General features: G+C 43.0%; 1 protein-coding gene across 1 annotated transcript in view; it reads left to right on the plus strand.

Moving 5' to 3' along the window:
• Nucleotides 1-24,505, plus strand: part of SLC6A4 (solute carrier family 6 member 4) — a 534,306-nt gene extending 509,801 nt beyond the window's left edge. Inside the window, exons 12-14 of the mRNA XM_085649232.1 lie at nucleotides 8,070-8,170; nucleotides 14,047-14,214; nucleotides 17,411-24,505. Coding sequence (XP_085505358.1) covers nucleotides 8,070-8,170; nucleotides 14,047-14,214; nucleotides 17,411-17,485 — 344 coding nt within the window. The 3' untranslated portion in view covers nucleotides 17,486-24,505. The remainder of the gene's footprint in view (nucleotides 1-8,069; nucleotides 8,171-14,046; nucleotides 14,215-17,410) is intronic.
• Nucleotides 24,506-24,848: the final 343 nt, after the last annotated feature.

Consider the following 24,848-nt stretch of genomic DNA (forward strand, 5'->3'; position numbering starts at 1 on the left):
GTTCTCATACATGACCCATCTACATACAACGTCAGGTCTGGATCTGACAATGGGACGTCTGTCAAGTCTTGTCTAGGTTTCGTCGTGATAGTGATAACTTCAATACAATCATGTGCAAGTGGGTCTGTTCCGTTTACTGGTAACAGTGTGGCAGGATTCAATGTACTACAACGTCTGATTTCTATATGTGGCTGAAACAATGTTAATTCGTAACCAGTGAGTCGTGCTATAGTCAAGTGTTGTGTCTGTGTGCGGTTCAAGAGAACCTCTACTGCATGTGGTACTTGTACTGTCAATTGGTGTCCTAACACTATGGCATCGCTTTGTCTGATTGCTAAAGCTGTTGCTGCCACTGATTTCAGGCACGCAGGCAAAGCCTGAGCTACGGGATCTAATGTACTAGAAAAATAAGCACACGGTTTGTGTGATCCTGCTTGTTCCTGAGTGAGTACTGACAAAGCAGTACCTTCGCGTTCTGTAACAAAGAGTATAAAATGTTTATAGTAACATGGTGTTGCTAAAACGGGTGCTTGACATAAAGCTTTCTTTAGGCTTTCAAAAGCTTGTGTATGTTCCTGAGTCCAAGGGAGGACAGTCGATGTGGCTGCCTCCTGTGTTGTCAACTGAATGAGTGGTTTTGCTAGAAATGCATACTGAGGGATCCACTGCCTACAATATGAAGTGAGGCCTATAAAAGCCCGCACCTCCTTTTGTGTCTTGGGTATTGGCATGTTAGCAATTAACTGGATGCGATCTGGTGTAAGCTGCCTTCCCTCCTTGGACAGCGAGTGACCAAGGTAAACAACTCGCTGGACACAGAATTGCAGCTTAGAAGGGGACACCTTATGCCCCTTTTCGGCCAGAAATTGTAAAACCGTCAGTGAGGCTCTTTCACATTCAGGTTCGCTTCTAGCGGTGATCAGCAGATCATCGACATATTGAAGCAGGGCAGTGTTGACTGGCATGTGTATACTGTCAAGTTCTCGTTTCAGTGCTTGGCTATAGATGCTGGGGCTTTCTGTGAATCCTTGGGGTGCGCGTGTGAATTTAAAGCTTCGTCCATTTAAACTAAATCCGAACAAGTATTGGCTTTCCGGATCTATTGGGACGCTGAAAAAGGCATTCTTGAGATCAATTACAGTAAAGAATGTTGCTTCGGAATCAATAGCTGTCAGTAATGAAGAAATGTCTGGAACTACGGGGTATTGTGGTACAATACATTTATTTAATTCGCGCAGATCAATAACCAATCGGTATACTGGCGGGGCCTTTGGATCAGTTCGTTTAAGAATCGGAATTATCGGTGAATTACATACATTGGAGTCTGTTTCCACAACCACTCCTTGGGTAATAAGTTCGTCAATGATTTGCAGTAAAGCCACTACAGCATCTGGTGGTAACTTGTATTGTCGCATTCGTGGTAGTACCACTCCTGCCTTTAGTGTGACTCGATATGGTGTAATGTTCATGCAACCAACATCTGTAGGGCCTTGTGCCCATAAATGTGTGGGTAAAGTCTGCAGTCGGTGATCCATGTCTCGGGACACATAGTGCCCTTTGAAATCACGTAAAAACAATCTTACTCCTTCCGGAGAACAACATATTATAGCTCCTAGAGCTTTCAAAGTTTTTATACCTAACAAGTTTTCTGGGCATGATTTAGTAAGCAATAAATCTGTAGTTCGTGTCAAAGGACCAATCGTAAGGGGAAGAGGCTGTGATACTTCGTTAACGATAGGTTTTCCTGAAAAACCAAGGGAAATATTCTGTGAGCCTGAGAGGGGTGCCCCTGGAACTTCACTACGTTTTATTGTTGTTCGGCTTGCCCCTGTATCGAGTAAAAATTTTCTATCTTGGCCTAATAGTTCACTGTGTACATAAGGTCCTTCTTGATCTACAGGGACCTCAATAAGGGGTAAGCCAACTTCCCTCTCTAGGCTGTTTCATGAGTATCGTTGATAATCAGGATAGTCATACTGTGCGGTCTGGTACATCTGTCGTGTCGTTGTTTGTGTGGCAGCAATAGGCTGCGATGGTGGAGCCGGCAGAGACTGTTGCGGAGCTGGCATGGACTGTGCATGCTGCGGGGCTCCTTGTTGGTTCTGATCCTGTCTAGGTGGCCGTGGTCTTTCTTTTGTATTACCTATGGCGATATTATGTTCGATATTATGTTTTAAAACTGGACAATCGTGTACATAATGACCTGGCTGTTTACAATAGTTGCATGTCCCTTTTACAGGACCTGCTGAAACACTGGACTGTGTCATACCCTTTTTATGACCGTCAGCTGGAACTGTCTGGGAAACTAGCATTTTCATTTTCGTGTCTTTCATGCGTCTTTGTTCATGTTCTTGTTCCTCTCTAATTCTGTTGTGATGGTACTGTAGCATTTGTAACATTTGTGACGGAGTGTTACCTTGCCAGGTACTCTCGAATTTCAATACTCTATTCTTAACTTGGGGCAAAGAATTTTCAACTAACTTTGTCACAAACAGATGTGGATACGACTCGCTATTTGCTTTTATTCCACTATTTATACCAAAACATTTTTCGAATCGGGCGTAGAAATCACTAGTGTCCTCGTCTGGTTTTTGTTTACAGGCTGAGATTGCACCCCAGTCTACCTTTTTCGTAGTTAATAAACGTGGCAGTACCTGTACTAGTAAACCTGGTAGTGTTTTGGTCTTCTCCCCAAGCCCTGCACCTGGACCTCGAGCTTTTTCTTCGTTTTCTAATGCTGTCCAATCTATCTTTTGGTCTCCCACCTCCCAATCCTTTTCCTTGAGTTTTTCATAAATGCCCGCAGGCATTAATACCTTCAATATTGTCATAATGTCGGGGTAGGTATACTCTCCCATGAGCAACATGTCTTTAATTTCTCGGTGGAAACCCGCTGGGTCTTTGTCATGACTTGGTACCACCTTCTTCATTTCCAATAGTTCTATTTTAGATATGGGTGTGTATACAAACACACGTTTAAACTGATTGTCCTCACCTTTTATCGGGTGTACTTCGCGTAAGGGATTCTGTCTATCTATATAGTACGTCGTTCTTTCCTTGATGGGCAGTGAAACATGTTCGGGACATACAAAAAGAATGTACTGCTTTCTGGATTCTAGTATTTCTCTAATTAGCTCAGTACCTGAACCTCTCCATTTATTCGTGAGTAATTTAGTCAATATATCAGGTAAGGGACCAGGGTCGGAGTGTTGGCTTTTATATAATATAAGGAGTTGTTGAATCATATAGATACCAGCTAAACGCTGTTCATCTGGGGCGAGGTTCAAAAACGTGTGTGCTAATGTATCATCACTATATTTTCCGGGACTATCAACCCAATGAACGGCTGACCTGGCTAATTCTTGTTCGTCCATAGAATCGAGTATATGATAACCCCTTCGTTCTCGGAGTAGGTTGTCAGCGGCTTGGAACGAATGTTCGGGGGACCTTATATTTATTATAGGAGTTTGGAAATTTCTGCTATTATCTGGACGTACCGGACGTATCGGATCAGTGAAGCATCTAGTATTATTGCAAGATCTTCCTCTACCTACATAGGCCATGGTTTCTAACTGTCCTGTGGGCAGTTCTAATTCTTCCTCGTCTTCGGTTTGTTCAGGTTCGTCTACTGCTAATCTTTCTTCGTGTATTCGTTCTATTTCTTTGCGGATCTTTCGGCACATAGCTACTATACATGATCGTTTATCATGTCTCCCCTCTGATATATTCTGACTCCATGTGGTAAGAATTTGCATTTCTTTCGGATTTACCCCTGGTTGGTCTTTATTTCTGATCACACAATTTATGAGGAAACGTAACAGTTCCCCCTGTATTTCCACTTTTTGGTACTCCATGGCTCTGTTAATACTCTCAGAATCTCGCCCTGACTGGACAAAGTGATATATATTTTCTAAGTGTGTAGTCATTCCTGGTAGCTTCCCTAAATATATAGCAGCTCGTCGGATACGTAATGATGCTAGCATCATTTCGTCCCCTTTTCCGGGCACAGGGTCATATCTACAATCTATTAGAAGTTCCTTGAGCGCGTTGGGAGTTACTAGTTTGGGCGTACGTTGGTGGGCTAATTCTTGAAAGGAAAGTTTATTTACTCTGGGTGGCGTGGAAAAAATGTTTGATGTACCTCCGGTAGCCCCACCTGGGGTGCTGGATGTGAAAGGATTCGTCGAACGTGATATAGCAACTATAGGTGTGGATACAGATGTCGAAGCAGATGTGCTTGCCTGAACTTGTGTCGGAGTTTGCTGTTGCGGAGGTACAGACGGAAGAGGGTCTTGGCGTTGAACCCCCTCTGCAGGCGGTCTATGTGGCGCAGCATTAGCATACTCGGGAGCTGCGTCGTCTAAATAAGAGGAAAGAAAAACATCTTCTGCGGTTCTGGGATGCCCTTTGGGATGTACCTTTATCGGAAACAATGGGGGTGGCAAGTCTTTTGGTATCTCCGGAGTAGCCTTAGGTAATCCTTCGGCCAGGAGAGGATACATACCATTCATAAGGGCATTTCGTTGTCTGTCTACTTGTTCTGATTTTACTCGAGTACCTTCTTCAATTAATATATTTTCTCGAACTTTATTTAAATTCTCCTTACTCTTCTCTTCCTGTCTACGTGCTTTTTCTGTACGTCTATACGATTCTTTACGCCATAATTCAATGGCGTCTTTCTGTGATTGTCTAGCTTTCTTTTTCCATAATTCTTCCTCTACTTTCACGATGCAATCTGCATCCCAGGTCCCAGCTGCGGGCCACCTCTGACTTTCTGGTAATTCCTTGGTGTAGTCTACCCATAAATCAAGAAATAATATGGCGTCTAGGCCATGTTTATGATACATAAAGTACCCTGGAGTGTCCCTAGGAGGAATGGGAACAGCTTCTTCGAGTACCCCTTTTCTAGTTTTGATCTGTCTTAATTTCGAAAAGAGCGGCATTTTGAGAACTGATCTGATCTGATTCCTAATTTTGAACACGTTTAATACAACGAAACACAATAATGAACAGTCATTCACACCACAATATGCAGAACGTATTTAAAACATTTAACATTTAATGAACAACAATGATGGCCGTTCACTAAGCATAATACTCGATACTAACTAGATAATTCTGACTTCATATACTAGACATACTTGATATACTGCTAAACAGTACAGATACACTGCTGAAACAGTGCAGACCGGATTTGTGTACCCAAACCCGTCTTGACCGGCACAACCTATGTGCACGTCAGAACGCCTCCCCGACAATGGTACTCACCGGGTAGCTCGGAACGGAAGGCCTCGGAACTGAACTGAACTGGACTCGGACCGGACTGGACTCGACTCGATACTTCGGAACTTCGGAACTTCGGAACTGGTGGGCCTCTGTATACCTCGGATCTTGCTCTCTCAGCTAGGCTCTGGTCGGGATACTTCGCACTTCTCACCGCCTCGTCTGGGTGTTGATCGCAGCCTCAGTTACCCCCGCTCGGCAGGAGGGAGATACAGGAAATCCTGTGGGTACGCGTTGTTGTCCGTCCAGCTGTGACAGGAGACCGGGCCTGCAACGCACCTCCGGCGCGTGAGATGAGAAAGTGTCCCTGTTCGGGCGCCATATATGTGGTAAATAATTTAATTACCGGGACTTAATTTGATGCGGAAAATCTATAATAATAGCTCAGTAAAATAAGAGGCAGAATCCGTGGTATTAGAGGTTCGGAACGGGCTTTATTCCAAAATCAATTCGAATTGAGGACTCCATATTCCATCACCACAAAGGTTCAGGAAGTGAAGGACCCCACTTTATTGACAAGTAATCATTTATATACAATAGGCATTACAGTGAAACAGATGCCGGAGGCGTAACAGTTTATAACAAAGATAAGAACATACATGCGTAACTAAAGTGGGTGTAACTGAAGAACGTCATCAGGTATGATGTCATAAATGGGTGGTTCCATGAAAGAATTTCGCAATGTCAGCAGAAATACTTGACAGAGATGCGCGCGCAGCAGCATGACGTGTGATTGACGTGCAACTAGGGGATGAAGGGGACCTGACATTTAGCTCTACATGTGGAGACAGAAGTCTGGGGTTATGTCAACCTAATCCCAAATCATATCTAATATCCTATGTTTAAAGAACTGTGTTATCCAGAAAGAAAGGTCTCTTAGGATAGAATCTTATTCTATACTGACTATACTGTCCGATAGTGCGTGTACAAGCGTCTAAATGTCTACACTAGATGCGAGGGCAGAAATCTTCCATAGTAATAGGGCTATTAATTACTTGCATGAAGACAGAGAAGCCGGGCCCTTTGCTCGGTAGCTGGGAGAATGTTTACTTAAACTACTAGACAGGAATGTATTGGATAGGGAGCGGAGCAAAGCAGATAATCTTGAAGGTGAAATACAGTTTTTTGGCAGGCAACAGGCTGGAGTCAGGCACCGTTAGCCGCGCAGGGAGTAGGACAAAGTTCATGGGTACAGATGCGAGCTCAGACTGGAGCTTTCAGAGGCAGAAGGCAGAAAAGACTTGATGGCAGAATCAGGGCCTACTCGTCTGAACTGTAAAATGGGATAAGTGAACCATATAAAGCCGGTGGCCTTTCGTACTTAGGAATAGAATATCCGGCCTATTCATGGCGGATCTGAAAGAGGACATGTTGACGGTGGACGCACATGTGTTTGCGTCTTCATAACTGGAACTGGAGGAAACATACATGTACTTATGGTTTATACATGAAACCGTTGGGGTCCAAGATAGGGGACATAACTGACCATAAAAATCCATATTTCCACACAATATGGAATCGGTGTCTTCGTAATATTTATTGAGTCTGTGTGTGAGCTTGGGGTGACAACTGGCTGGCCACCCAAGTGCTAGAGAATGGAGTGGATAAAAAGCCTTTCTACTTTGGACATAATGGCCAGCTGTGCGACCTTACAAACTCTAGAGCAGATGATGCCTTTTCATCCCTGGCTGTATGAACTTTAGTGCATTTTGTGTGAAAGAACTTGTAAAGCAATTAAACTGGGCAATTCCTGCCCCAACGGCTGCTGATGACAAACATTTATGCCAGCAACTGATAGACATCTCACATCTTATCTAAGTGTCAGCACCAGAGTGCTATCTCTTTAAAAATATTTAGCAGATTATGTTTTCTATGTCTTGCCGACACTTTAAACATACCAAGCAAGCCCAACCACATCCTGGTTATTTTAAAATTGTTCTCACATTGTGTCATTTCTAAGTTGAGTGACATTTTTTATCAGCTGAAAAGATGCGCGATATATACATTAGTAAAACTGACGACTACATTTTTAGCCAACACCTCTTTGAGTGACAATAATTAATTTGTTTTATTTGCCACTCACAGTCAAGAAGCTGTCATAAAAGTGTAACAAGACCATAAACTCGGATGTAACGCTGCGCGTATTCCATGTGACACTTTCTTTAATCTACTACGGTTAATGCATATTTAAATTTAAGTACTGACTTAAACTTTCACTGTTTCTACCTAAGCTTTGCCTGGAAAGACACGCCCTGTCCCATTCAAGCGATGAGCATGGTTTGGCTCTGACGTCACTTCCTACAACGTCATTTCACTTTGCCTGTGCTAATTTGGCTGGTGACACTGGTGCTGATGCTCTGTTTCTTGACCTTGGCCCTCACATAAAAACAAAAAGTAGAGAGATGAGGTATTGGAGTGACTAAGAAGGTGGAGGCAGAGAAAAGGAAGTAGACTAAAAGCACAGCTAAAGAATGGGGAAAGGAGAGGAACAGATGAAAAGGGGGAGAGTGCACCACGTTTATCACTGGGAAAACCAGTTTATCCCCAGTATATTTCCATACTGTGACCACATCGGAGTATTTGTGGAAATCAATGCACGATACGAAGCAGAAAGGGCAAACCTTTCTGGACACTGTATCTGTACCTTTGTAGGAATGAGCATGCCTGCATATGTAAATGAGTCTGTGTATGTTTATGCATACATGCATATCTGTGTAAAACCTTTTTCATCATAATGCTGCACCGGCTAAACCCAGTTCTGACATTCTTCGTCTCTTTCTTCGCAGGTATTACCAAGTTCAGCAGTGATGTGAAGGAGATGCTGGGGTTTAGCCCAGGTTGGTTTTGGAAGATTTGCTGGGTAGCCATCTGCCCCATCTTCCTCCTGGTGAGAATATACCCTTCACCATTGCCTAGAGAAAATATTGTCAAATGTGTAATGGTCTGCAATGTTCACTATAGCTTTCCGTGCAGAGTATGGCAGTCTATGTACCTGACACGTGCAGAGAAGGGGTGGTGAAGGAGAGCAGACCTAGCTAACAGTGTACAATTTTAAAAGCCAGTATTTGGTAAGTTGTGTGCTCTCTGGTGATCCTCAGAGCTGAAGCCGAGTGCCTCTTGCTCTAGAGTCGCATGCACGTCTTCTCTTCAAGCATCCATGAACTCTATAATCAGTTCCAGCACTCACAGGTGTAGAGTTTCTAGTATACTGGTTGCATACTAATCTGAGTCCCTCTTCAACCCCTTCTGATTCAGAACCCGAAGTCTTTCTTTCATCTTCTGGGATTGCCAGCTCTAGGACAGACCTACTTTAAGCTGCTTCAGTGCTAAACCAAGTGCAAACTGAATGAGGGCCCATTTTTGTCTAACTCAATGAGAAGCTCAAATTGTACTCCAACAGTTTGCAGAGGCGACTCAACACAAGGTCTCTTACTTGATGGTAATTAGCCAAGTAAATCACTGTGCAAAATGCAATGATACGTGCACAACTGGCACTTTTACCATTTGCATGTCTAAATCCCCATTTATATATAAATAGATTCCACGAAGTCCATATCACAGATCCTGACTTTACAGAACACCCAGATTTGTGAATTTGAAACACATTACCTCGTTTCTTCGTTTTGTGATACAATGACCATGTCATTTTTATGTGTGGTATGTATGTGGTATTTGTATACAGCCAACCTAGCTGAACAGGCAGTGGAGCTCTGTACAGGGTCAAAGGCAAGAATACAGTGAAAACTGGCCCAGCCCTCCAATGAAAGAAAGAGATGGAAGCTAGAACATATTCATGCAATGAAAACGTGAAAAATGCTTGAACAAGTGTTCGACTGCCAGAGAATTCAATATGGATTTGAAAGATAGTTCCATATTTGAGGATAAACTTACATGTGTAGAACATCATGAACCATCCTCAGTTTTGTAGTCATGATTTCTATTTTCCAGGATACCATTACCTCTGTGTAGTGCGCCTTGTTTCTACCCTAACAAACAAGGCTGAAACCCAATACTCATTTTGCAGGATCCGACTTTCCTGGGGATGTTGTGCTCAACACCTTAATGATGGGTCAGCACATCTGGCACAGGGCTCTGCCATGGAACCTCTCATGTCAACACTTTCATCCTTCATTGGTAGGGGCCCGAAATACACAACACTAAGCATTATGGGGATAGCATATCATACTGACATAGCTTTAGCCAATCTGCTCGCTGCCACACTGTAATAGACAGAGGGCCTGATGTAGATCTTGGTGGACGGATTACTCCAGTCCGACGAAATATAAATCCCAATATATCCTATGGTATTTATATTTCAGTGGGCAGGATAGCCGTCAGTGTTGTGATAAAGTCACCCGTCCGCCAGGATCTAAATCAGGCCGTAAGTAAGGAAAACCAAGGTGAGCATGTACGAACAGACAGTTTGAGTAATATTGTACAGTAAGAAAAGAAGAGCTTGTTTAAAGGATGAAACCAATTCCAGTGGTATGCATCTTAAAAATCAAATTTATCCAGTCACAATTTCAATGAAAGATTGAAACATTTCCATTGTGGGAATCATGGAGTGAGTCCCTAAAAGGGAGCACAAACTTCACAGTAGGTAAGGTGCAGCACCAATTGAGAGCATTCCTCCTGGGCACATCTTGAACAATTCAGTATTGTCCAGTCACTGGCAGGCACTAACAATGGCCCCTCCCCACAGGTGCCTGCACTAATGATCATACCACAACAACAGCAAGATTCAGGAAAGCTGTGGGTAGAATACCGGCAGGCCCTTTGTAGGAAATCTGACTTTTCTGAGTGGTAACCCCTGATTTTTAGCCTTTTGCTGGACCCAACAATTTTTCTGGTTTTAAAACTTTCTACTAACCTGTAGTAAAGTGCGTGTGCTACTCCTCTCATCATGATGAATTTGGCACACTCCTAATTGGCATATGTAACTTACCTATAAGTCACTATTATATGTTATAAAATATTCCCAGGGCCTGTAGGTTAAATGTCACTGGTGGACTGTAACACCTAACCTGCCATCCACTACAGTGACAGTGTACAGCATGGCTTCAAGCCTACCATTGTATCCTGATTGTTGCAGTTTAAATACTGCAGTTCAACCTGTCAAAATAAGCCCTCTGGACAGGTCAAAACTCTATTTTAAATATGAATAAGTCACCCTTATCTCGGCCTTGTCACCCACAACTCAGAGCATGCTATATAAATTTAGGACATGTAGAAATTTAATTTTAACATTACCTTACAGTGACTAGCACCCAAAAGCTCCCTTTTCACTGTGGCAGGCCTAACTATCGTATGTAGAAAACCAAAGTGCAAATTTAAAATCCTAATACGGTAACTCAGGAATGAAACTCGCTAGAAAAATAATTAAACAACAATTTTTACTGGTTATCAAAAATACAATTCAATTGTGAAGTTAGGTTTTTAATTAATATTAGGGAAATAACTTTGAGAACGTTACCTTTTCCCTGCCTGAATTTCCTTGAGGCTAAATTTGGATGTGATCTACCACTTTTGCCAGCTACTATTTAGCATTTCAATAGGCGTGAAAGAGTTGCAAAGTGCCTCCCAGGAGCAAACAATAAGCTGACCTGAATGGGCAGATATGACTTCTTTTACACAGACAGAATATACAGGGTGGGGCTCTGAACATCTTTTTTTGACATTATAGTATCAAGTCCTGCTTGAATGTCAAATCTTGCTTGACAGATTTACTGGGTTTTACATATAACACTTGATGGAAGGGAAATTGGATGCCAAAACAAGACTTGTGTATCACTGTCCGGTTTCTGGAAAACCTTACTTTTGTTCTACCACTGTCTCTGTGTTTATTGTGAGGTTAGTGGCTCTCCAAACTGGATTTGTAGTGTTAAATGTGGGCGAAAGTTAGGATCACCATGGTCATCTCCCCACACCTTCAGAACCCAAGTTTAGTGTGGCTGAAGATTTTCACATTCTTCAAAATGCACAAAGTGGGTAGGATTGTCCCTGGGATCTTTTACCCCATTGATTAGAGTATGCCCAGGCGTCATTTCCACCTACCAGCTCGTGCCAGGCATAAATGTGGCATCCTCTGGCACCCACTTCAGAACAATCCTGGACTTGAGGAAGATCCGAACCTACAGTCTGCGACCTGAGAAGAGCCGTGAAAGACATAGCCTGCTCTGTCTTGTACCTAGGATAAAGAAGTGGGTTCCAAGTGTCATAAGGTTGTCCTCTTGTTAAAGCTACAGGTACACAACAAGCTAAAAAAGTCATTTTCCTGCAAATACACAACTGACCAGAAGCAACTGGACCTGAACTGGACCCTGCTTTTTGGCCTCTGTCTTGGACTCTGAGAGTCTCAAAGTGCCATCACTGAGTTTATGGGGGTGTTTTAAAAGTGTGCTTATGTGGTGGATTGAGACTTAAAGGAATAAAGTCAGAAGGTAAAATCTTAGACCTGGACGTACCAGGTTGGTGTAGCTGACCCCCTGCTCCATCACGGTCAGTGTCAACTTGGGCCTAGGTCCCAGTCTACCATGGCCATTGGCTACCATTGGCACTTTATACTCTTTAACACTTTTACTACTTAGTGTCTATTTCCCTTATTTCATTTTTGTCAGTTTTGTTTATTAAATTTGACTCTATTTTTTCTAATTCAGTTTGGGAATTTCATTGTTTGCATTTTGGCCTTATCACTGTTTTGGTACTTCATAAATACTTTACACTTTGCCTAAGTTAAGCAGTCTGCTCTGTGTCATAGCCAGCAGGCGGTTGAGCTCAGGTTAATATAATGACATTATTGGTTCACCACAACAAAGGTTGTGATTATTCCTTGAGGTGAATAGTAACCCACCCCAAATAATTATCCAATTTCTTATACCCAGCTCCTCAAAAGGCATGGGCAGTGAAGCAACAGACAGCACAGTAAGTGAAGTGTACAGAACCATAAGGAGGAAATCAAGATTCAGGGTTCATGCAATAAGTTGCACATTTAGATTTCTTTTAATGAATGAATGAGAAATGTATGATGCATTAACGTTCACTTAAAAAAGGCATCTTGGCACTCATCTTTCAAGATCAAACTCATTTTACCTTCATGCTAAGCTTTACAAGCAGCTTTTAAACCAAACACCCATCTCTCTACTAATCTGAAACCACCAAATACCAACAAACATCCCACACAAAAGATTATGGTATTCCCAGGTCCACAAGAAAGGGCGCCGAGATTGGGAATGTACTGTAATTCCATAATAATGGTGGTAAGGGCTACACAAATGCCATTAACATAAAATTGATGCCAGGCCTTATGGAGACAATTTGTGAATGTCAACTTCAGGTGCTGGAGCAAAACTTTGCACCTTCTATCCCACAAAATTAGCTAGCTTAGAGCAATATTTACTCCTGGTGATCCACAGAAGTCATGCCATATAATATTTTGGGATTCAACGTATTGCCAACTACAAAGTCAAATAACACATTTGCAGAAGCCCCTCATCAAGTTCAGTGTACAGAACCATTTATGTATCACAGACCCTTTGTACAAGGCTCTGGCCCAGCTAATGTAAAATAAGTAGGTGTTTCTTGGTGAATCTTACCATGCCCCCATGGGCTATGTGTGCCCCATGTTGCAGTCAACACTCTTGAAAAGAATTGTAGGTATGTGGTGTGTAAATGCCAAAGGTATGTTTAATTTATATTGAACCTAATAACTATAATAACCCAAAGCTCTTTCAAATCAGTACCCAATATTGGCATCTCAGATCTTTCACATGTTTTATATTGCTTTGCCACCAAGTTTTGTAGCCTGTTATATATAATACAAGACAAAAACTCCAATCTAAAACACAACTTTAATTAACATTCCCATCAAGATCGTGACCTTCGGTAGCTGACGGTGCTAAACTTTGAAGATGATTGGGATTTGGCTGTAGACGTTAACAACTTAATGTATACAGGATTAAGTACTATAGGCAGATACATAATTAGAATATGTCACATGACCTCAAAGTCCTATGCTACCTGCTTGCCTCTTTTTTTCTCTATGATATTGGTATGTGGATACTGGTAGTAGATAAGGACCATCAGACCCCATTTCTGTCCCTCTGCCCATTACAATGTTGTAGGCCAGTGGTAGCCAATGTCGGTCCAGGAGGAGTAGAACGATGCCCAATTTTAGGATAACCTCTAATTTTGTTGTTGTTATTATTTATTATCATTAATAACAATATTATTATTACACCGATAATACAAATGACTTGCTTATTACATTTTGCTTTTATGACACTTCTTCCATTTCTAAACATTGATTGTCTTTTTATTGTTCGTATATTTTTATGATTATCCTAAAAATCATGACTGACCAATCTTGAATATCCATATGGTAGACCCTACCTCGTATCAAAGTCTGGTTTTGCTTTCACATTACGTTACTCTCCTATGTGTTGTAGAAAGAAAAATAATTGCAGTGTCCAGATGATTTATGGCTAGCGAACCGTTACCACGGGTCTCTTAATCTCTTAACAAAAGGAGGCAAATGGCAGGTGATTTTTACTAAAGAGCCTTGGGCAAAAAAAGTAATGCATTCTGAAGTTTACAGGACTTAAACACACATTTGGAGAATAGGTAGGGTTATAGGTGTTAAAAGTTGATATGAGTAACTGGCAAACCACATGGTCTGATGCCACTTATGAAATTTACATGTTGTAGTGCCGTGAATATTTTCCTGTTCCAATTTGCTCATACTAACACTGCTTAATTTTATTCTAGTTTATCCTCTGCAGCTTTCTCTCCAGTCCACCTGAACTCAAATTGTTTGACTACAGCTATCCCTATTGGACTACAGTTTTGGGATATTCCATTGGCACTTCCTCAATCATCTGCATCCCAGCATACATGGTGTACCGGCTGTTGACCACCCCTGGGTCGCTCAAAGAGGTACTTATGTGTGTCTGCCCATGTGTACCTATCCGTTCCACATCACTGGTTCCTTGCACCAACAGTCTTTAGCCCTTCAAACTAAAACATATTTTGGTAGTAACTGATGGGCCAGAGCTTGAATCAGTGCATTACCTGAAGTTTAAAGTGCTGTTCTTAGATCATGAAGAATAGGAAGCAGGGATGAGACTTAGAGTCTGCAAAATGTGGAGATACATCCTGGAAGCCGGGTTGCCAGATTAAGTCAAGTGAATAAGATACTTCTTCAAGTTGAAGATCAGTCAGTTTAAATCCGGGACTTTTGAGCAACAAACTCCATCATGTAGCAGTCCCCTGTCGGCAGGCGGACTGAGATGATAGCCTTCCTCTGAATTAAGGTTGACATTTTGTCCTAAGAACCGGTTTCTTGGTCTGGTATTTGGCCCACTAGCTGAGGATGACCTCATATAATAAAGAATTTGTGAAAGGTCCAACTTGCAGCCTGGTGGCACCAGCGAACACCTATATAGACCCAATCCTGATTCTTCACAGATGTGGGCAAAAGAAACTGGAGGTGGCTCCCACTGCCAAGATGACACAGACTGCCTCTGGCATCACAAATTATCCTTAAAATGAGAAGTGGAGTGTGGTTCTTAGACTGTAATACAAGATGCAACAACCTTCATCCTCTAGACTTTCCCCACAGAACTTGTCCGAATATTCAGTTGTAATGGTAATAGAAGGGGGAGGGGAGGAATCATTTAGGATATCACTGGTTTGGCTAGAGATTGAACTCTAAGGACCATATTCCTTCAAATACTTTAAGGGAATGGCATCTCATTAGCTTCTGACATGTCACTGTTTGAGTAGAATACTTATATGTACTGCTTCTGCTTTCCACCCCGAGCCAATGCACCCACAATGAACAGCAATATCTCCGTCTGAAGAGCTTCCCTAAAGAGAACTGATGTGTGACAGAATTGACCCATGGTCAAACAATATTTTGGTGACTGTAGCCTGGCTTATCCTGGTATGTGACACTGTCTAATATGCCTTAGAATGATGGACAATCTGATTCCTGGAGCAGCGTCGTTTGTAAACATCAAGAGTCTATGTCCAGCTGGACAGACAGGTGTCGTTATGAGGCACATCCAGGACTGGGTGTCCTCCTTGGCCTAAAGAATAATCTCTGAAGACTTAAAATCTGATTAAAGCTTGCTCATGGCCCACACCTTCACGTCCACAGGAAAAGCACTTTACCTTTTGCACATCAACGAGGGCAACCCTCTGTACACTGGTCTCCTGGAGACTAGCCTTATCACCTCAAAGGCCATAATTCATGTAGCCACTGGCAAATTACCTGTCATCACACATACAACCATATCTCCCTATTTCCAGAACCTCCCACTGGAGATCCCTTCCAGGCCACATCCACTTAGTCAAAGAGCATCATACCTAAAACGTTCCACACAAGTAAACTGCACTATCTAGCTGCAAAATTCCTCTTCTCTCCCCACTTCTGTACCTCTCGCAGCCTCAATGCGATGAGCCTTGCAATCCTTTGGGCAAGGAAAGAGGAGAGGCCTGATCCTTCTTCACCCCCAAACTTGGGAGGAACCGCGAGACAGTCCCTCTCCCTCCTCATCTGTTTGTCTATTTGAATCCTCCGAAGAGGACTCAAATAGAAAAAAAGAGAAGGATAGATATTTGTGTCATCTTTTTTTGAGATCAGTAATGAGAGGCATAAACAAAATATGCACATTATAACTGTTACCAACAGACAGAAATCTTTGGTGCACTTGTATGTTATAAGTATGTGGGGGATAAGGGAAAGGAGGTAAGGTTGATGAATGTAGGACTACAAAGAGGATGAAATGAGAAGGATTGTCTATTGGGTGGTTTTCGGAATGGTTATACTGCAATGAGATGTTGCTTAGAAAAATCAGTCTTCAGTTGGATAAGTGATGGAACCTAGGGATCTATACTTGGATGGATTTGCAAACCATTTGAGTATAGCATGAGAAGTCATGATGTCCTGTAGTCTGTTTTTTGCATTTATTGATTATTGATTTCCAGTCTGGCAGTGCTGCTGCATATTTCGTCTGGGTCCCCCAGTCTTGGTCCGCTGGTACGGTGATTCGTGTTTTAGTTGACCACCATGCAGACGATGCAACTGGACTTGAATATGTTGCAGGCATTCAATGCAAGTCATTAGAGTTCAATGGCCAGCAGTATAATCCTTTCAGACTTTAAAAGGTATTTTATTTAATGGGCTCCTATATGGAAGACACTCTTTGGCAGTGTCATGTGGGTGTCTAGGACTTCAGCCAACAGAGCTTTACCTCTAACTAAATTAGACAGTCCCTGACATTGTTGTGAAGTTAGAGCCATTCTTCTACCGAACAATGTTTGCAGCTATCAGTGATAGATACATTTTACATCTTGACGGGGTTCACCTTGAGAATCCATGCTTTAATGGTAGTGAGGCAACGCTTGATGTCCAGTGTTGTGGCTAGCAGAGACTTTTAGGTATAGCTTGGTGGAATGCACACATTTGTGAATATTACCATCCTTTCCCTTCAGCATGACTCTCACTTGCAAGCATATAAACTATAGGGAGTGTGGGTAGGATGTCAGCTGAGAAACAAACAACATTAAATTATAATAATACACCCCATGTATAATAATAATTATTATTATCGCTAGTAGCAGAATATAATTAGAAGTAAAATGATAATAGTAAGTTTAATAACAAAAATAATAATCTTTATTACTGTTTTTAATGTTATTGGTTTTATTACTGTAATTATGCAAAGAATAATGACGATAGCAATAAAATATAATTAATCTCAGCTTCAAGTACTAGACACAACAGATGTATTCTAACTATACTGAACAAAAGACAAAGGTGGGTGAATGTATATGATTTCGGGAGATTTGTACGGTGATTTACTTGCCCTCAAACTCTAAAGACAAATGTAAAGTGGCTGTAAGAAGAATTACATATTTATAGTGATTGTAAGTTTAGAAATATATGTGATGAGGCATGCCTTTTTTTTAACACATCCGCAAATTTTACAATTCACTGCAAACAATCTGTGACCATGCTGTGCATGTTTACCCTATGTTCACGAAGGGTTTGCCTTAAATTTCTTGTTGCTGTGTTTCCACGTGTCTTCAGCATTTTTATGCATATTTTGTCTCTCTCTCTATGCAGCGGATCATGAAGAGCATAACTCCAGAGACAGCGACAGAGATTCCCTTTGGGGGTATTCATATGAACGCTGTCTGACAGTGTTATCTCATGGATCATCGTTCCACATGCCGAACTTGGGCGCTCTCCTGTTCCATACCTGAAAGAAGGAGTGACCATCTTTTTATAGGCATGGCACCCCCACCAGAGCTTTAATCGCTTCCCAATGGAGCCAGATCCCAAACAATCCAAAGAGGTTCCACTTCACTTGTGAAGCTCACTTGGTGGGTCGTGAGTTCTGACTGACTTCTGAGCACTCTATTTCTGAAGCCCTTCAAAGAAGATGCCCCTATGGAACTGACTGCTGCTTCTGCAAATGGGTACCTCTGCAAATAGTGGTGTGTGTGCAAATGGGGTGTGTGCAGAGAGGGAAGGGACAGAAAGGAGTAACCACTCAAGGCTACCCACAGGGATGCAATACATATATATATAGAGAGAGACTCCACTTGGTGCTCCTATATCATGTTAGTCTGCCCTGGAGCAACTTATATTTGGTCCCAGCCCAATTGATGAAGGAACAAACAAGCATCTCTGCAGAAAACAATCTTGGATGCACCCTGAGAAGGAATCTGTGAGGGGCGGAGAAGATTACATCGATCACTGCTTGAGCACGACGCCTAAAGCCTCCACATGCCAAATAGTCATCTGACTTATAGGGATAGGGGTGAGTGTGATGGTATAGTGGGCAAGATGTCAACTAGTGAGTAAGAAAACACAACTTCTAACTATGTCTTTCTCACTTGACTAAACCATGTGGTGCTCGGCAAATTATACTGTCAATTATAATATTTTGCCCCTTGTCTGCTCGGCAGCAGCATTACCATTAGGCTAACCAAGAGTATTTAGTCCTATATACACTTATGTCATGTTGTTATTCCTTAGCTAACAAAATTACCACAGTATATTCTGTTACATCATTTCAACAGAAAGAAATTTGCACCAGCCAGGAAAGTATGCCTTCCTGGAGTTTTGCAGGACTCCTACTGTAAAGACGATATTGATAGTTTGAACAGTATTGAAAGTAGCACACTATGGCCCCTCTTTTAGAGTATGAAGGGCTCATAAAATCCCCCAATTTCTGTGGGAAATGTGGCCAACTGAATTTTCTTCCCAATAGGGATAATCTTGTGGAGGAGTCTACTCCATATTTAGAGATTTCTCCATCACATTTGAAGATTTCCATTCTCCTCAAATGTCTAAATGGGGATTGAAATCAATGTCACAAAGTTTGCATTCATAAAATTCATTAATATTTCTGAGTAGCATATATTTATACAGTTGAAACCCTTAAAGGAAACAACAGTGTTTATTAAGTGCAACAGCATTATTTCCTGGGCAGTCTACCTGTGCTCGTACAAAGGAAGGAAACATGGTATTCATTGTCAATCTAATTCCAAAGAACACAGAGAAATAGCTTCATGACTTTAAGTAGCATTGGCAAAACAATCTTTATATCAGCCCTTCCTCATTTTCCGAGCGCGATCAACATTACCTCTGTGACCATTTCTTTGTGAGCCTATTCCGTAGCATACGTGTTCATTCAGTGAAAACCTTCAGAACTAAAAACTACCACTCCTATGCACTCTTTAGAAAGAAACTCAACGTTTTTCTTTTTTCACAATAGCCTGTATTTTGAGTATATATGCTCCTCGCTAATGTTTCAGTGCCAAGAGAGCTTAGAATGCATGATGCCCTTTATAAATAACTAAACAAGGCAATGCCTGTATCTCCTTTTGTCTAGGATTAATTGGAGACGCTATATACAGGTGAGGTCTTATGCAAGGTTTCATACTGCAACACCTTGTTGCAAAAGCATGACAGACACCAATGCAAGATCACTTCAAAAAACGTGCCCTCTGATTTCAGGTGAAAGGATACTATGTAACCCTGTTGCAACAGTGTGATAGACACCAAGGCAAAATACCACCACAAAAACTCGAACCCTGGTTACAGGAGAGAAGATACTATAAATTCTTGTTGCAAGAGCGTGATAGACCCCAATGTAAACTCCCACCACAAAACCTTGAACCTTGGTTTCAGGAGAGGAGTCATTATAAAACCCTGTTACAATATCATGAACTCAAACCCTGGTTTCAAGAGAAAAGATACAATTAAACCCTGTTGCCAGTCGCGCCGTGAGGGGGGTTGTGCGGAGGAGTCATAATGTAAAACAAATAATTTAAAATCCTACCTTTCCAATTAGTCCCGCATCTACACTGCTACTGCTCCTGCTCTCCTGCCTCTGACAGGAACAGGAAGCAGGCAGCCAGGCTTCCTCCCTTAAGCCAATCACAACACTGCATGCAGTGTTGTGATTGGTCTGAAGCGCCATACACGGCGCTCCGCCAGGAGCTAGAAGGGTGTGCATGTTGTCCATGCAGGCTGCATGGAGAAGTGCAAAGTGAGCATGACTGGTTTGGGTGGCCCTAGAGGGCCGACCAAACAGTCTGTGCGCACTCAGAAGTGGGCAGACCACTCCCCCCCTGCCCTGTTCGGAGAGCAGAGCAGCCCGTCCACCTGCCTGCCCACAAAGCAAACATAAAATGGTAATAAGTTATTACCATTTTATGTTTTGGCTACTCACACTGGGAGCAAGCTGTGGGGCAACGCTTCTCCGCCATAACGGAGGAGCTGCCCCTGCCTGTAGCTACAGCATGATAGACACCAAGGTAAAATCTCACCACAAAAACTAGAACCTGGGTTTGAGGAGAGGAGATATTATAAAAACATGTTGCGACAGTGTTAAAGGCACCAAGGCAATCTCTGTCCCAAAAAACTCAAACCCTGGTTCCAAGAGAGAAAATACTTTTAAACCTTGTTGAAACATAGTGATAGACACCTAGGCAAATTCCCACCACAAACACTCAGTCATGGTTTCAAGAGAGAAAATACTATTAGGCCCTGTTGGAACAGCGTTATAGATACCAAGGCAAAATCCCACCACAAAATATCGAACTTTGGTTTTGTATGAGGAGATGATTGCATAGTGTGAGCATGGTCTTATTAAAAAGAGTATACAGCTTTTATCCAAAGACACTTTGGAATTGAAACATAATTCGACGTGGAAGAGAGACAGTATTAGACAAGTAGAGGTAGGAGGCAGACTTTTGTCTTTCAGCATTTGAGTAGTCATCTGGTATTGAGTTGTGGATTTGCAGAGTAGTGCTTATGTGACTCTGATATTGTGTTCTATTCTCATTACTAAATCCACTTAGGGACTTGTTTTCAAAACATTTTACAGTTGTAAATTACATTGGAAATTACATTTACAACTGCACTTGGCTTCAGAGAATATGTATTAGAAAAATTGTCTGATCCGAAATCCCAAATGAGAGCATGAATAATCCCCTCGCCCCGTAAGAGGTAGAAACTTGTGTTTTACCCGAGTAGGGCTGGAGGGTGGCCATCGAACATGTGAACAACTACAAATTAGGACATTTGTGGGTATTCACAATCATTTTAGTTAATATTTTTGTCTTGAATGACAGAAACATCACACCCATGCTACTGGGACGATGATTGACCAAAGGCTTGACTTTCTTCTTCTTAGCTATACCTTTAGCAACCTCCTATTTCTGTTTAATTACGTAGGAAAGGGAAATGTGTACTTTCTTCTTCTTCCACTACCTTCACCTCCCGTGAGGCAAGAGATAGCAAGGGGAGTGACACATACGAAGAAGAAAGTGTGGTTTAGAAATACTACTGCTGGCTATCCATAAGTGATGTCTGTGTTTCACATATTGAGAACTCTGATAAAATTCAGATTGACTCCACATTTTAGATAGAAGTCGTTTATAGCACTTGTGTGTTGCAGGTACCAGTTTTCAACACGCTATTCTATTAACCATATTTATATTTAACTAAATCTGAACTTCAGCTGTTAGTTCAGTGTGCATGCCCCTGTATTTGGGAAATCTCTGGCTTTCAAGACTGCTCTTTACAGGGGGAGGACATAAAAAAGCAATTTTATTTTTATATAATCATTATGAAAGAATACAGATGCAACTGCTATTATACCAAAGAATATATTGTGGTCCTCTCCCTTCTGTGTGGGAAGCATGTCCCAAAGTATTTATTTCAACTAAGGGATAGGCAATCCTCGCCTCATTCAATCTTCTTTCTAATACAAGTAGATTGGTCTCTATAGCAGCTGCAAAGGTATGCCTAGGATCACATTTGTATCTGTATTTCAAGGATTACATTGTTATTGAGACTCCAAATATTTGCCGGAACAATCTAGCATTGTGGTTCTATCAACCCTAAGGGGTCCATTAGGATGGAGGGCGGATGTCCTCCGCCGGGCGGGCGGTATTAACCGCCAGACCGGCGGCGGACATCCACCCGCCATCGAAGCCCTGAACACCGCCGGTCCGATTAGCATCGCGGTCATGACCGCAGCGGTGTGATTTTCCGCCCTCCACTTTTCCGCCAGTTGCAGTCCGCCCGCTTGCCTGGTGTGTGGAGCTCGACCGCTACAATTGTGGCAGATCAGGGCCAAGCACCGCCGGCACGATTATGATGCCGGCGGTAGCCAGCTTTCCGCGGTGGTGAAACCGCCATGAAAAGGCATGCGGAGAATGTCTCTGGGGGTCCATTGCGGACCCCCAAGGTGTTGGGGGGGGTGCACTGGGGTGGTATCCCCCTACATGTCCCTGTACCAGGTGGCAGGCACTGTGCAGTGTCATCCTAATGGACCGTATTAAGCACTTTTCCCGTTTGCTTTCTCCGTATTTGAAGAAGTAATACAAATGTACCAATTGAAAAATTGAGCCAATGTGGTCCTTTCGTGAACAATGTTTTTATCCTGGCTATTTATAATGTCATCAATAAAGAAACTATAGAGCACTTTGGATCGTTTTGATGGCCTTTGAGTGCAATGTTAAAGAACTTAATAGAGGGGTCTTGAACAGTTTCCTAAACTGAATATAATCTGAGTAGACAAGCAGAGCTAAAGAGGGTTTCATTCATGTTTAAAGACAAGATGTTTTAGTCTGCTGGTAGGTGTTCAACATGCCGCCTATTGCTGGTCAGTTGTATCTGCAGGTAGCTCGATTTTACCCTGACATTAAAGAGCGCAAATTATAGTTGCATTTAGCCAGTTTCTTTGGGCCTAATCATAAGTTTGGCGGCCCATAGGACTGCCACTCTCACGATGGAGGTATGGTGGGGGTCAGGGACCGCCACATCAGTGGTCCGACAGCCGTATTACGAGAACGGCAGTCGGACCGTGAGAGAACTTCTGCAGCCGCCAGGGATCTGCGATCTCAGAAAATGGCAAGCGTATTATGAGTTTCCTCACTGTCGGCAGTCTCATGGCGGTGTTCACGCCATGAAACTGCTGACGGTGAGGAAATTAAGGGGGCCCTACAGGCACCCCTGGTGCCTCAGGCCATGGGGATGCATGCAGGGGGTCACATGGTGTGCCCCCCTGTATTCATGCACACTCAGTTCCTGCATGGCATGGACTTAACAGTCCGTGCTGTGCAGGAACTTGCTTTGGCGTTCCAATTACGGTGCGTTTTTCAAAGACACTGTTGTGGGAACGACAAAGGACCGCCCAAGAGACTACAAGGAAACTCGTATCTGGCGGGCGGTCGAGTTTGGCGTGCCGGGCGGTGGCGTGCCACCCCTCACCTCCAAACCTGTGATCAGGCCCTAAGTCTCTTGCTTTCAAGCATCCCCAAACCAATAATTTGTTCTTAATAGATGGTGACACATTCAGCATCAACCAACTGAAATTCATTCTGTCCTTTTTCTTCTGTTCTTTATTGCCACAGTTTTCCGTTCCTTGGCCCTTCATCCAAAATCCTATTTCCAAAAATCTGTATCAACAAACATTTTTTTCTGCACTCGGAATTAAATATTCTGTTGTTTGCCTTGTATGTGTGTCAAAAGTATGTCTGACACAAAATAGAGGCATGGTATTTATGGGTGGGTTAGGATACTGAAGCCTGTAAGTGACTAAGGGGTCCATTAGGATGGAGAGCGGATGTCCTCCGCCGGGCGGGCGGTAGCAACCGCCAGACCGGTGGCGGACGTCCGCCCGCCATCGAAGCCCTGAACAACGCCAGTCCGATTAGCATCGCGGTCGTGACCGCAGCGGTGTGATTTCCCGCCCGAAACTTTTCCGCCGGTTTCAGTCCGCCTGCTTGCCTGGCATGCAGAGCTGGACCACTACAATTGTGGCGGATCAGGGCCAAGCACCGCCGGCATGATTATGATGCTGGCGGTAGCCAGCTTTCCGCGGCAGTGGAACCGCCATGGAAAGGCATGCGGAGAATGTCTCCGGGGGTCCATTGCGGACCGCCAATGTGTTGAGGGGGTGTGTGGGTGCACTGGGGGAGGCACATGGTACCCCCCTACATGTCCCTGTACCAGGTGACAGGCACTGTGCAGTGCCTGCAACACAGTGCAAGGACATGCTTGTTTGGACATTGCGCGGTGCTGCTGGCAGCACCGCCCGCCACAATGTTAACCGCCGCTATCCGACCGCCGCGGTCGGATTTCCACTGTCGAGCATCATAATCGGACCAGCGGTTTTCCCGCGGTCCTGACGGGCGGTGTTTTCCCGCTACCATGGCGGTTGGGGTGCTTTTCTGCCCGTCATCCTAATGGACCTCTAGGTCTTCTGTCCAAACCATGAGTCTGTAGATAACTTTCCTATCCAAGCCTTTAGCCTGTCAGTAACATCTGTCCAATCCGTGAACCCGATGATAGCTCTTCAGTCCAAGCATTTTGTTAATTGTACGTTGTGTTACAATGCAATATCTCGAAGTATATAGACAAGGAATGTATGACCACGTTTGTTCTATTGGGAATGTAGTCACGTATATTGGTGTGCAACAACCACTAGATAACTGGCCAGTAGGTATTATTTATATCACAAGTACGTGGTTCTTCCATAGAGAGTTGTAATCCCTGTGGCTTCAGCAAACCATAAATGTCTAATCCTGAGGCATCAATGTTTATTTAGACCCAAATCAAATTGAAAACTCCATCCATCTTTAACCCCTTCAGCGCGGCGCGGATTTCCGTGCTGTGCTGAAGGTTCTGTGCGCAGGCGGGGCCATAACGGAGCGGTTCCGTCATGCGCACAGCGCAACCGACGCGCATGACGGAACCGCTCCGTCATGCGCATCGAAGGGGTTAAAGTAGTTTTCAACGGTAGCAGAAAATACACTCATCCCGCATTTGTTGCAGAGGTCATTTCATGAGTGGAAGGTTAAAGGTTCGAGTCATAATATGTTAGCACAGCCTTTTATTCTTCCAAGTTATTGAGTTGAGTCCTAGTAACATTTCCTTTCACCACCTACAGACTATCTAAAGGTGCCTCAAACATTTCTGGGCCGCCAAACCATTATTGTGTGGGTTTATTTTTCACCTAGACCACCACCCTTAAGTT

Source organism: Triturus cristatus, chromosome 3_2 (assembly GCF_964204655.1).
Source record: "Triturus cristatus chromosome 3_2, aTriCri1.1, whole genome shotgun sequence".
NCBI lineage: Eukaryota > Metazoa > Chordata > Amphibia > Caudata > Salamandridae > Triturus > Triturus cristatus.